Consider the following 14,586-nt stretch of genomic DNA (forward strand, 5'->3'; position numbering starts at 1 on the left):
AAAAAGCAAAAGAAAACTACGTGAACTGCTTTGCTACTAATATGCATATAATTAAATAAAATTGTGAAGTGTGCAGATTAAACGAATGGTATAAATTTATTAGCATCCAAAAAGTCCTCTCCTCCGGACACGTCTGAATTAGTGGACTAGAACATCTTATCCTTTGTTAAAACCAATTTTTGGCACTACTCGATTGTTCGCTTCTGGTTTGTATGGGCTGGCTGAATGAAATATCTTGTTGCCAATTTTCTTTGTTAAGATTTGGTTGCTGAGGCTGCTTTCCAGCCTCTTCTTCATGAACCTTCTATTCTAAACGCTATCTCTTGCCAATTCCGTTTGTCTATCCCAACTTCTTAAGCTTGTGCCTGCACAGACCCATGAATTTTACAGAATTCGCATTTAATCCATTTGGGTTATTTTTGTTTGCATCTTCACGTACGTATCACTCGAGAGTGGACTGAGTCTTTGCCCAAACTCACCTGCTCCAACCCCTACTTGTCGAGTTTTTATCTTAGATTTTGAAAACCATGAGAGAAAAGGGAAAAATTATTGGAAGGTGCGAATCTGTACGACTCTGAGCGGAAGTTACACGGACAGAAAGATACTAATATTTTTGGGTTCGTAATCAAGAATCTTAATCTTGAGCTGATGTGGATAATAGTAATATAAGGTAATGGTCCCCGTTGTATAGGTAATTGTGATCAGTATATCAACAAAGCACGCACTCCACTGTTACTACCGACAGCTAGACGTAACTCTAAAATCGGAAGGATATGCTGTTAAAGCTGTGTGCGCGCGCGCGCGCATCCAACAATATCTTCTATGCTTAACGTTCTTGTTTGCAAGTAAAGCAAACAATTGATCAAGTTCGCGTCCATGACGAGGACAGGCTAGAGTTGTTAATTTCGTAGATGTTATGGTTGATGACAGGGGTGGAACCAGCCTTTTTTTTTTTGGGTGGCGGCGGGATTTTTTTTTAAAAAATAAATGTATATTTAATTTTTAAAAATAATTTTATTAGTTGAAATATATTATTATATGATAATTACTAGAAGTATAACTATATAAGTATTTGAAGAAAATTGAAAAAAATACAAGATACCATATATGTAAATAACTAAATGCTATAATATATTATATTTTTATTAAAATATATTTCCTCCAACGTTATTTATAAATTACAAGTCACTGGCTCCCTGCATTTTTACTGAAATCAAGAAAAATTTTAAATTTCATTAATTTTATATAGACATTTAATAAGTTTTTAATTTTATCTTTATTGAATATACATACTTTAAAAATAAAATATTCTAAAATTTAATAACATTCCTAGCATTTAACATGAGTAAAAATAGACACAATAATCATTGAGGCATTTTATAAATAAGACCCTAACAAATATTCTCTTTTTGCCCTATATATAGAATCAAAGAAGTACAAATAAAAAAAATGTATGCATATTTTATTGTATACATATGATACATATAAGTATATTCCTATAAATAACTATGATGCAATTTGGTTTTGTTTAAATAAAAAAATAGGGTAGATAGTGACTTTTTTTTTGGGGGGGTGGGGAGGGGATTGCATTAGACACTACTTATAGTGTTTGAGGGGCTGGGATGGTCCAAGTAGTCTTTCTCAATCGAAAAGTGTGTTCATGTTCGAAAAAGAAATACATTAAAGAAGTAACATTTAGTATGACTCTTTCATCAATTACCTTTTTTTATATAAAAAGTGTAGATGATCAAAAATACAAAAATTAATGTTTAAGTTATGAGACAATTTCACTAAATAGTCAGCATAAATATTAGACTCTTTATCAACACAGTGAATAGATAGACTTCAATCCCTATGACACAAAACATGAGCATTATTTCCAATATCCTTAAAGGGGTGAGATTTCTCACACCCTTTTGGTCACAAATAAAATAGATTTAATATAGTCACAAAATGTCCATAGGGTGGATGCCTTGGGCCCAGGAAAGATTCAAACTATTGATAATTGCAAGGAGCTCCGCAATTGTAGGTCGTACACTAACAAGTTTCACACTGAACCCTCAATCCAATTATCATGTGCAATGCAAATGTATCCCTTGCAGCTGCTGTTACCATTCATAATAATACATTCATCTGCTTTCAATTTATAGACATTATTCCTATTCAAGAACATTTCCCTTGAGCATTTGATCTCAAAAGACAAAGAGGGGGCTAGTATGATAAGATCTAAATCCAAACAAGCTCTAAAGAAGCTAGAATTTTTCATGATATGTTCCTGATGCGCATCTTCATCAAAGACATGCTTATGTTGGTCCAACCAAATATCCTAACAAATATAACTAAATAATGTTACCCATTGTACCTTTCTCGTGAATTTTTTGCCTGCTTCATACTTTAAGTTTCATTTAACCCAATTTGTCCAAACTCAAGAAGTAAAGGTATTCTAGTAATCCTCTTGAACAACATTCTTCTATCTCTCTAGTGCATTTCTGCAGTCTCTATGGTAAACCATAAAATAATTACATGGAAACTTCCATTGATTCCTTGTTCCAAAAAAATAACTTAACGCCAGCCTGTATTCCTCGTTCTTATAAATAGACATGTACAAGGGCTCTTAATCAAAGCTAAATTTGTTTTCTTCTAGTAAAATAATTAAATGTGCGATCAAGTTTCTCCCTCTCTTCCTACTGGAAAGACAAGTCTAACTTCTATTGAGAATAGACAAGTAAATAATTAATTAGTGTCTGATGTTGAAGAAGCCTGGAAAGATCTGGTGAATACATAAATCAATGATGATCAATTATGATAATAAACAAAGGAGAATAAAAATGTTAGCAAGGTTGCCATGTGAGCCACCGGTGGTCTCTGCATGAGGCCAAATTATGATTAGTCAAGAAAGTAAATAATAAAACGTTGGAAGGTTTGATTGGACTGCTTGCATAAAAGAATTGGAGGATTCTCAGCTGTGATTAATCCTTCGGGCTTCGGCACTCAGGCAGTAAGAGAGGATATATTGTGTCTGGATATCTAAATATTAAATTTACAAAATCAAAATTGCATATCTATGAATATTAACACTTCTAACCTCTTCATGAGTATATAAGCCGGATGGAAGAAAAAGAGCCAAGGGCACAGTCAAGAATGCTTTACCAAGCAAGCACACAGTAAAAGAAGAGAGATAAGGCATAATAATTATGGGTGCCACACTCATGTACTCCTGTGTGTTCTGCTTTATTATTCAAAACTTCTTTAGGTGCTTTGTATAATAAATATGGAGAACCAAGTGTGATTCTTTTGGTCTTCTTGTTACCTGATAAATAGGCTGCCTTTAAACATAAAAGGGAACGCGTAAAACCTCTGGGGATTTCATGCTGGCCTGGATCTGGTTTCTCTAAAGTGAGAAATCAAATGGATGGGATGATCGAGTAGATTTTATGCCCCTTTCATGCTTAGCAATATAATATTATATATTAGGCTTTTTAAATGTGAGTAAAATTAAATTGATATAACAGTATGGTCGAGTACTAAATGTAGACACTTATCATAGTGAAGATTCAAATATTAGTTTATTACAATATGAAAAATTAATCCCTTTCATTGAACTCAGCCTCCTACAATAGAATGTTCAAAACATTGTAATGGAGAGATATAAGGTGAACAGATCAACAGAACAACTTTATGAGCCCAATTTGAATTGGGCCATGACCCATCATTAGTTAACTTCGAAGTTCGAACCCCAACATTCATCATTTGTACGACTACTTTGGTACGTACCTGCAGCAAAAAAGCCCATGGGTAGCTCACACTTGGGGCTCACCCGCAACCATCAAAGGCTCACGCATGGGTCTCCGATAATTTGCAAGTATTCCGTATGGTGAGCGTCAGTATATTCCTTTTTCTAAAAAAAGAAAAACATACATTATTGATAATTAGATTTTTCTTTCTTTAGAATATTGAGCGTGATCCTTCTGTTTTCACTTTTTTATATTAATAAATACTTTATTACTTATTTATGGGTTTAACCAAAATGATGGGAAAAAAATCTACACCCACATGCACATAACCCAACACTAGGATTCAAAATCAACGAACCTTGCTTGCAATGATGTTGCTCTATTCTTCAACGACTTTAGAATCCCTCCCCAGTCCTCGGACTGAGTTTTTCTTGAATATTGATTAGAGTTTGATAGATTAAGTGGACCTTTAAATGGAATGTAAAACCACAATCAAATTATTGACTTATCTGCAATATAATTGGGTCCACCACTCTTATATTTAAATCGGATTAATACCATCAGAGATACAAAAAAGAGATGCAATCAAAAATATAGATTATGTAAGGAAACATAGACAGCAAAGTCATTATACATTGCTTGTCCTCTTGGTATAGAGCGATGATCGCAAAACGTTCGTCATGATGGGACAAGAGGCAGAAGATCAATCTCCAGATCCCACCATCCTCACGTAATTTTCTACATCACCGTCAGGGGTTTCCCAACTTTTTGGCTGTAAAGCATCATTTTATACCTAGAAGTTGTATCCCTGCACCTTCCACGTCCCTTCTCCTCCCATCATTCCTCACTTAACGACACAAGCCAAAGCGTGTGTGTGATCCAAGACTCAATAATTTCATCTCTTCATTATCACAAATTATCGCATGTAAATCTCTACGCTAGAAATGCAGAAGTAAGAGCAGCAACCAGTCAAGTTCAACAAAATTGATCACCAGAATTAAAGTTGGTATATAGACTCAGATAGGATTTTGGGATCAAATTTCCTGATTATACTTGACTAATTCTAGTGTTACATATGCACATTTTCTGCGTTCTACTTCCCCCTATTCCTTCAGCATCACTACAGGTAAACCTCACAACAGAAAAGGACGACTAATTAAAAGAACAAGAAAGAAGGCAAGATCAGAAAGACACTCTCCTAGCTGCTGAGTGCTATCTCAAGCACAATTGTCCGATTTTCCTACTTGTTCTGGGTAGGATTTGGAACACTTGCCGGTGCTTTCCTTAAACTCTGCTCCGTTGCTTTTTTATTCTGCTTCTTGCCTCCACTTAATTTTCCAACGCTGGTCGAAACAGCGGACATAGGTGATGACAGCAGCTTCCTTGAAAGGCTTGTTTCTCTTGTGAAGCTCTGTTCATGGCCAAAACAGAACGCAGAGAACAAAAGCAAGTGAACCAGAACCAAGGTCAAGACAGCACGCACAACTCTGCTACTGATGATCTTCATGAGTATGGTTTCATTCAGAAACGAAAATGGGCTGAGAAGAAGAGGCCTCTGATTTGAAGAACTGGATCTGGTTTATATGAAAAGCACACATGCCTTTTCACGTGGCTCGCCACTAACTATTTTATATCATTTCCTAGAAAGACAGGAACTGCTTGGAAAACAAACTAGCACATTGAACGCTTTGGACCATTTCGCTAATCAACGGTGTTAGGTTTACGTTACGAGATCAAGTGAATGTTGACATAGAACAGGCAATTTGATCATGGTACTATCCAAAAAAAAAAAAACAGAGAGAGATATTTATCAATATACTATACCTTTAAAAATATTTTTTTAAATACTAAAAATTTTAAAACTTAGCTTCAATGATACTAAATTTCAATTTTTTTTGTGCAACAGTATAGAACTTGACTTCTATCAAGCCAAATTTTATATTTATATTTAAAAATAAAATAAAAAATTGATGTAACATGTGTAGCAGATTATGTTTATTGTGATTCCATCTCAATATATAATTATACTTCATATTCTCTTCCCTTCCTTCCTTGTCGCTAAAATCAGTAATTGAGTTAAACTTGACAGGTAAAGCCGAACCTGCTTCAAAAAATTTAAGATCAGCTTAAAAAAATATAATTTTTTTATGTTCATGCCTATTAGCCCAAATACCTGAATAATTTTTTTTAAGTATATAAAATATAATTAAATATTAATTAATTTTTTAAGTTTTAGGTTATTTTATATTAAAATATTATATATTTAAGTCCTATACATCATTTAAATATCAAAAAATATTTTATATTTTTTATAAAATAAAAAATTATTAATTACACTTATAATTAAGTCTGACCTAAATTGGCTTGAACCGAACATGATCGGCTGAAATGGCCAAATAGTCAAACTCGGCCTAAATACCAGAATTTTATTTTTAAAATCATTTTAATTAATTTTTACTTTAAAATTAATTATTTTATTTTTTTAAAAATATGAAATATATCTTTTGATACTTAAATAATGTATGAGACTCAAATATATAGTATTTTAGTAGAAAAAAACCTAAAAATTAAAGAAGTAATTAATATTTAATTATATTTTATATTTTTTAGAAATAAAAATTTTTTTTGTTTGGGTATTTGAGGTAATTGGCAAGAAAATTAAAAAAAATATTTTTTTAAGCTTGACCTTAAATTTTTTTGACCAATTCGGGTTAACCCATCAGGTTTAACCTGAATTACTGGCTTTGACGACAAAGGATGAAGGGAAAAAAGTTATAAAATATAGTTATATATTGAGATGAAGTTACAATAAACATAACTTATCGCGTATATCACATTAATTTTTTATTTTTTTATTTAAATATAAGTATAGAACTTGGCTTCTATACTTTTTAAAAAATAATTCTACAGAATTTAACTTGATAGAAGTTAAGTTTTGTAATGTTATGCAGAAAATAATTAAAATTTGGTATCATTGAAGTTAAGTTTTAAAATTTATAATATTTTAAAAAATATTTTTAAAAATATAGCATATTATATATATATATATATATATTATAGTATCATGGTCAAATTGTCCAAAGAATACAAAAGCACAATTCTATTTCTCTCTATTGTTTACTATATTTGAAGCTTGAAGCAGCTCATCATGTGATGCATGATTGACTGATACTGTTTCTGACTGTGTTCTGTATGCTACGATCTTCAAATAGTTCTCAGACTATGGAGAACCAATGTGAGAAGCACGTGAACCTAAAACAACTACTTTCAGAACCCATGTTCACAAGCATTGTCAGTCAAAGTCGTGGTTTTGTCCCTTGGATTAGTTTAGTTAGTTCAACCAGGACCATTAGTGAATTATTGCTAGCCAAACTCCCTTTTTACTTATAAATAGTAACCTTCTCGACTACACCAAGTCCTTTCTATTTTATCTGTTTCCACTACTTTTTGATTGTCCTTTTCTTTGTCCTTTCACCTTAGATGGATATATGCTTCTATATTTCTTGTAGAAACATGTCAAATCCCAATATTTTAGTTAAATAAAATGGTCTGTCTGCGGCTTTTGTACTATACGTAATTGGCTTGGGGGAGATGGGCCTTTACACGGCAATGATATGAATACAACAATAAACTTTGTGAATACTTATATTTTAGAGTCAGTCTGATGCACAAGACTGTGATAGTTACCTAAAAAAACTGTAGCTCCCTGAAGATTTTAAACTTGGAAAGTTTGAAATTTATTCTCTTTCCTTTGTAGTCAAGATTCTTCTTGTTTCCCGAGGTTGCAAGATGGGATCGAAGATTTTTATTCCAGACCTCACATGACGTAGGCCCACTAGCCATGTTGGAGATTACTATAATAACAGGGACACTCCACGCCTATGCGGAGACTTATGACGTGGAACTTTGACCCTTGCTTATTCAGAATCAGAATTCAAATCGTATCAGCAAGGCCATTCTCTTTACATAGACAATCATCTGTAACTAGTTTAGCCTAGCCCATGTGGCTGGGTGATATCATAGTTCGAGTAATAGTACATTTCAAGTGCTGAAGATGATGCTTCAAACGTATCCCGAGGGTTTTCCAACAAACATTCGAATTCATCCCTACGGCCAAGCCTTGGAGTAAATCACGTGGCTCTTAGTTGGGTTAGTCAATGCCCTAAAGGCTACAAAACAAGTAGATGTAGTTGATAATTGCCCGGTCCGATTAATGAGTAGAAGTAGATCTTGGACCAACCTTCATTCATGACAGCTTATACTATGATTCCGTTGTATGGAGCTTTGGGCAGTCCATGGTTGTTCTTGGAAATTTTATTTTATATGAGCATGCGTATTGTCTGATCTTCATCGTATGGTTATCAATTAGTGTCTGCATCCCAGGCTTTGCTCGCTGGTAGCTCCCAGGCAAATGCGCTAGCTCGCGGAAAAAAGTAATGCAATTACCAAGTCCGTGAGAATTCAGACCAAAGGCTAAGAACATGATTTCCCCCTTTTTTCCTGTTAGAGAAACATATTACAATCAAGATATAATCCCGGGCAAAACCAAGACTTCCCAGAAAAGGGGGAGATAATAGATGTGCAAGGTTAGTGAATTTTTTTTTTTATATATTTTAACTTAAAAAATTAAGACTAAAGTTTGTAAGTCCTTTTCTTTTGTCATATGTTAGTTTTTAAACTTAATTTTATCCGTCAGATTAACTTAATTCCTTTTACTTAGCCAACCTAGCAATAAAGATTATCAATACAAGTTTGCCCTTTCCAGATAAATTAAGAACAAAAAATAGTCCGAACTCTAAATGGGTCGTGTTCTTGATGGATTCACCTGTGCAAGCTAAGGACAGTTGGCATTGGAAAGGGTAGCAAATGACCCAACAAAAAAGCAAAGAAATGTCCATAATTGAGTTCAGGCCTGTTTGTTTGTTAGGCCCAAACGGTCTTGAGGCCTTTTTCTGGATGTCGGTCTATATACATTGATGTTAACTTTCCCAACAATGGGCTTTTTTTTTCTAATATCTCCTGACAAACAGTTTTCAATTTCCCTTCGCCTAAAGCCCAAATAATTGTTCAGCCTCTGAGCCGTTTTTTCACTCAAATCAGCATCGTCTAAAAAAAAAAAAAAAAACCTGATTTTCCCCAACATTCTTCATGTCAAGCCTAAAATAATAATCTTATATATGTTATTTATTCAAAATATTATCTGGTCGAATTATATTCAGTTGTTCACTTTTAAATATTATTTTATTTTCGTTGTGTTTTTATTTATAAATGTTTCTACATGTGAATTAATTGATGAACATACAATTGGCATAACAATTGACATACCATTTGCAACATTATTTTATTCCAGGTTCTTTTATTTTTTAATGTACCTGGATTTATTTATCTAATTATTAATGCCATTCCTTTCTTTGTCTTGTTGGAGAAATAATAATAATAATAATATATGGCAAAAAACGGGGTATTTTGTTTAAATTTATGCCTTTGCAGAGTTGATGTGGCGACCTGTCCTTGATGTGGAAGAAGGAGGAGTGTGGAGTGGTCAACAGGCGGTTACGAGAGACGAGGGACGCAACGCACAACGGCGATTCATCAACACACTATAAAGCGCCATCTTTTGCTCCCAACATGTTCCTCACACGCTCCCTAACGTTCACACTTTTCTGTCCACTTCCCCTTGCTGTTCCTCACTCTGTGTCTCTGCTTGTTGTCCAACAACCTTCTACCTCGTCATTTTCTTTGTTAGATCCCTGTTTTCTCACATTGCATTTCTTTTTCCTGGATTATCAACTTTCCCACAGTAGCGGTGAGAGTTCCTCGTACTTTATCCACACGCAGTTTTTCGCTCGCTCTAATCGTTTGTTAGAACCGTCCAAAATATGGTGAAATGTTTTGTCTTGATTTGCTGTGCGGTTGTGAAATTGACTCGGTTGATTGGATGTGAGTTGTCGGACGAGGTGCCTTCTTTTGTGCCAATGCTTGTCGAAACATCTGGAAACGAATCGGGATTTTGGATGTCTCCAAGGTTGTCAATTGTCAACTTATCTTGAAATTTCTGTGTTTCGGAACTTCCGGTGATGGCCGACTCCTAGCTCGTAGTGTTAAATTCACGGTTTTCTTTCCTCTTTTGGAACGGTCTTTAATTGGTCGCAAACCGATCGCCAAGTCGATTCTACATGAACCTGACATTGTAATTTTCAACGGAATCCTTCGATTGGTATTGTAGCATAAGCTTATATATAGGTGCAAATGAACTCTACTCCCTCAAATTACGCGGGAAAGTTTCTTTCTAGGGTCATTTTATATGTGGTATGAACCGTGCCAGAGTTGAGCAAGTTGGTAAATGGACAAAGATCGAACTGACAGTTTATATAGAAATCCTTCAATTGCTAATTGTGTGCATGCAACTCTGATTTGTAAATACCATATTACCCGAAATTCAAATTTAGGGGCTCATATCATGCATGAAACATTCTTAACTTTTATGAAGTCTGCTCCCATATTTTCCCTTGTCTGTTAGGCTTGGTGTGAACCACTGAAGCAACAGAAGTCTGCTTTTATTTGTTCGCAGTGCATCTTAATAGACTTGTCACCACGTTCATATGCCTAATAGACTTTAAGCTTGGCCAAAATTTTGAAGTCCAATAAAGTGAATTTTCACTGGAGCTCAGAGTGCCAAGGAGAGAGAATTGAGGAGGGAGAGTGAAGGAAGGATCATTTACTCTGCGCTGACAATGGTAAACAACAAAGAATAGATGTTTCCCTAGCTTGTTTGTAGATTGAAGGAATAGTATTGATCAGTAATATTCACTTATAAAAGCATTTCTAAGTTCAAAGTGTACATTAGTGCATGTTGAGAAATTTTAGAAATTCTCATTCCTTTTTTGCCAATTTCAGGCACTGACGGTGATTTTCCTACCTCAAATCAAAATAGAAATCTGAGAAGTAGCAATATTGCAGACGGTGGAAGATCTGTAGGTTCACTCCACATCCTGAAATTCACGGTGACATGGAGTCTCAGATTCACCAGCTTGAGCAGGAAGCATACTCTTCTGTCCTGCGTGCTTTTAAAGCTCAGTCCGATGCTCTTACTTGGGTACATGCACGTCTTCAGTTCTTTCCATGCTGCTTACATTGTCTATGTATTTTCCCCCTTTAAAAGGTTCATTTCCATTTTACGTTTATTCATCAGGAGAAAGAAGGTTTGATAACTGAGCTTAGAAAAGAATTGAGAGTTTCAGATGATGAGCATAGAGAGCTTCTTACAAGGGTTAATGCTGATGAGATTATCCAGCGCATACGGTACATCACCTTTCAACAGTTGCAATTTGTAGCCAAAAGAGACAAGAATTTTGCTGCTTCTGTCTTTTTTCAGATTTACATTGTGGGGATTGTAAACAGGGAATGGAGACAAACTGGTTGTTATCAACCTGCAAGGCGCAGCAATTCTCTGCCTGTTTATGACTTTTTGCCCAGTCCAACAGTTTCAGCTTCCCATAAGAAACAGAAGACATCCCAATCGGTAGCTTCTTCTGTATGTTATGTGACATGAGCTTTTAAAGCAGTATTTGTAGCTCCATGCATTGCAGTTTTCATTGTTAGCTGCAAGTTAAGGAATTGTTTTGAGCCAGAGTTCGTATGCATGATCCTGGCACTACTATTCAATTCATTAAAGAGTAGAGAAAAATCATGAATTTACCCAACTTTGATTTTGATCTTCAATTTTTGGCTGCAGGGTCAGTCATTTCCTAGTTTGCCTTTGGTGAAGCCTATGCATTGTCCTTCTTCAGGGTCTGCTGGAGGTAGGCGCTTCATTAATCGCAGTTCTTCTAGTGTCCTTCCATCTAATGCGCCTGCTGAAGTGGCAACTTTTGATCCATATATTGGAAAGAAGGTTTGGACTAGATGGCCTGAAGACAATCACTTTTATGAGGCTGTGATAACCGACTATAATGCTGCTGAGGTGTGTTTTAGGTCCTTGTATATAGCTGTCAAACATCTTGACTATAGATACATCTTACATATACGTTATCTCCATTGTAACTAATTATCCAGATTTTGGAGTCTGACAAACCTCCATATGATATGAGGGGCCAAAAGCCCTTGAAGTGAAAGGGAAAATGTCACTGGAAACTTAATTTTCGTACACACACACACACACTAACACACATATTTCTTGGATATTTTTAGCAATCCTTTCTGAATATCCATGGTTTGCAGGGTCGGCATGCTCTGGTTTATGATATTAATACAGCAAATGAGACTTGGGAATGGGTTGATCTTAAAGAGGTATTTCCTACATATGGCACATCTGTCACTAATCTACCCTTTAACTGCAACTTAGAATGAAGCAACATTGAGAAATATATTAGCAAAAATAATAATATCAAACTTAAGACACAGCGGTGGCCGGGAAAAAAAAAAAAAAAGGGGGAAAAAGAAAATTTTACGTACAATGCATAGCTCCACTATTTCGAAACAGGGAGGGCAAGTCAATCTTGCTACTTCGTTGTAGCAAAAGGTAGCAATAGCATTCCCAAGATCAATCATTGTGTTCATTGAATGGTTGTATTAACTAAAGAAATGAACAAGAAGACAACAACTATATCTACATCTCATCCATAAGGATAATTAAACAGGAACCCGAGGGAAAAATCTTGGTTTTGCTAGTTAATTGTTTATGCAGAATAAATCATGTTTCTTGTTTAGTTAGCAGTTGGTTCTAATTGATTGCAATAACTAAGTTTCTTTATGATTTAAATAACTTAGTATGTATCTGATAAAGTCCAAAATGATGATATTTCATATTTAAAGATATTTATGGCATATCACAGATCTCACCAGAGGATATACGATGGGAAGATGAAGATCCAGCCACAACCCATAGAGGCAGGCATAGTGGGCAATGTCGTGGAGTCAAGAAATTCCATTGCCGCGGTGGTAACACTGTGGCTGCTGGAAGAGGGAGAGGACATGCTGGGGTTCAAAGTCATATCAGAAAAGAATTTTTCCCACCACAAAATGGTATTGGAGATAGAGTTTTAGATGATATTGAATTCCCAGACACAGATTTACTGGTTCAGGAGGTATATTTCATTTCCAAGCAATTTTATTAAGACTGAGAGAGTTATTAAAACGTTTCTTTTTTGTTTAGAAAAATGATGTTGCTTTAACAGGTGGAGAGGGTTATAGCCGAGAGTGATCCAGATCCTATGGAACTGGAGAGGGCAAAGGAAATGCTGAAAGTACTATTGCTGACCACCCTGTATTGCTTTTCAGACCTTCTTGCTCCTATGTTATTATTCACTTTTGATTGTGCAGGAGCATGAACAAGCCCTTGTTGACGCAATTGCCAAGCTAGCAGATGCATCTGATTGTGAAAGTGGTGACAAATAGATGCCTTCATTATGTTGCTGCACCTTATCGTCTAATGCAACCTTTTCCTTTTTTTTTTTGGGGGGGGGGGGTGTTTCATATATTAATTGTATTGAAGGATGAGGGACGGATCTAGCACCCAATAGGTGGGGGGCCAAATTTTAAATTATTAGATAGGGGGTTACAGTCTGTTTCAGCATTTTTTACGGTAAAATCCTGATGCACCCCCTTCCATCCGTTTGTCTTTACAACATTTTTTTTTTTTGGAAATTTTATCGTGGGAAAATGAAGAGTAATTCAAAATAGGTGCCAAGTGTTAAATTTTAGGAATTCACAATTCAATTTTTTAATTTTATAACTTCGTTGTGATGAATTTGAAATTTATATTTTAAATTTTAACTAGAAAAATAATTATTTTTCAACCATGTTAAAATTTGAAAAACACGTGAATTCATCACAACATAGTTGTTAAATTGAAAGATGAACTTGCAAATTTTAGATTTTGATATTTGACACTTAACTTGAATTAATTGATTATTTTAAAATTTTTTTATCATTTTTCTTTTTATCATTTGGTTAGAAAGGGGGGAGAAGATGTTAGGAAAATGATTAGTGGACACAGATTTAAGTGCATATCTGATAATTATAACTGGGTGGTACCTTGTTAAAGTGGCAGAAGAGAAGCATCCCTGCCCTTTTTAAGTTTCAATACTCTTATTTCCCATGCGCTTTATTTGCAGATGGAGAACACCCCTACTTGCCAGGGCAACTAATGGATAGGGGATGAGAGCACTGGAGCTGCTTGTAGAGAAAACTATCCTTGGATGTTCAAGCTCACATGGAGTCAAATTGTGAGGCGAGTGATGCCCTTAAAAGAACCAACCCAAGCTCATTAATGGTCCGCAAATGGTCGTCCTATTGATGCACTTTTTGTGTCATTTTTTCGTTTTTTGCCCGTCCTGACTCATTTTTGGTGCCCGTGGCTACTAAGTACATGGAGAACTCGCGTGTCTAAGGCGCAAAACCAAATTTTTCAAGTCTGTATGGGACTGTAAAATTGCTTTGTTTACGGATATAGAGATTCCATGTCCTCAACAAAAGTATCATCCCAGTGCATCGATTTAATCATGTAAACAGGCGATAAACTCTAACACCACAGTCAAATTTTGCCGCAAGAAGAAATCCAGGTAATCACAAAATGAAAAGGATCTTTCCAGTTCAAGACATCTGTGATATGATATTTCGTTAAATATCAGAGTTCTCACCAACACATGCCATTCCTATTGGTTTTGCTTCCCGAAGATCCTCTGCAAGACTGCAGTAGCTGGACTGAACCGTGAAGGCTAGCACGTCACAACATATGCTGACTCGAATTTTAAAGGAATTTATTCTCATCAAGTTGGTAGGAAGAATAATAGGATGTAATCTAGAGCAGGTAATGTTGAGTTTTGAATGGCACTACTTATTTCTCACGTCG

At 35.2% G+C, this 14,586-nt stretch overlaps 1 protein-coding gene across 9 annotated transcripts; it reads left to right on the forward strand.

The window, feature by feature from the left end:
- Positions 1 to 9,250: 9,250 nt before the first annotated feature.
- LOC129305996 (protein EMSY-LIKE 1-like) lies at positions 9,251 to 14,581 on the forward strand. Of its 9 annotated transcripts, none has more exons than XM_054946269.1 (11): positions 9,251 to 9,977; positions 10,306 to 10,471; positions 10,632 to 10,830; positions 10,927 to 11,036; positions 11,136 to 11,268; positions 11,470 to 11,697; positions 11,955 to 12,023; positions 12,569 to 12,820; positions 12,911 to 12,979; positions 13,056 to 13,119; positions 13,850 to 14,581. In XM_054946269.1, the coding sequence occupies exons 3-11, from the start codon at positions 10,744 to 10,746 to the stop codon at positions 13,894 to 13,896; spliced, it is 1,059 nt and encodes a 352-aa protein (XP_054802244.1). In that variant the 5' UTR covers positions 9,251 to 9,977; positions 10,306 to 10,471; positions 10,632 to 10,743; the 3' UTR covers positions 13,897 to 14,581. The 9 variants fall into 9 exon arrangements, 7 of the variants coding, with proteins under 7 accessions (XP_054802244.1, XP_054802246.1, XP_054802245.1 ...); XM_054946271.1 differs by having other exon boundaries at positions 9,251 to 9,924; XM_054946270.1 differs by having other exon boundaries at positions 9,251 to 9,759.
- The last annotated feature ends 5 nt before the right edge of the window (positions 14,582 to 14,586 follow it).

The sequence above is a fragment of the Prosopis cineraria genome, unplaced genomic scaffold (genome assembly GCF_029017545.1).
Source record: "Prosopis cineraria cultivar Desert tree isolate PC_DT_omini unplaced genomic scaffold, ASM2901754v1 PC3, whole genome shotgun sequence".
Taxonomy (NCBI): Eukaryota; Viridiplantae; Streptophyta; class Magnoliopsida; order Fabales; family Fabaceae; genus Prosopis; species Prosopis cineraria.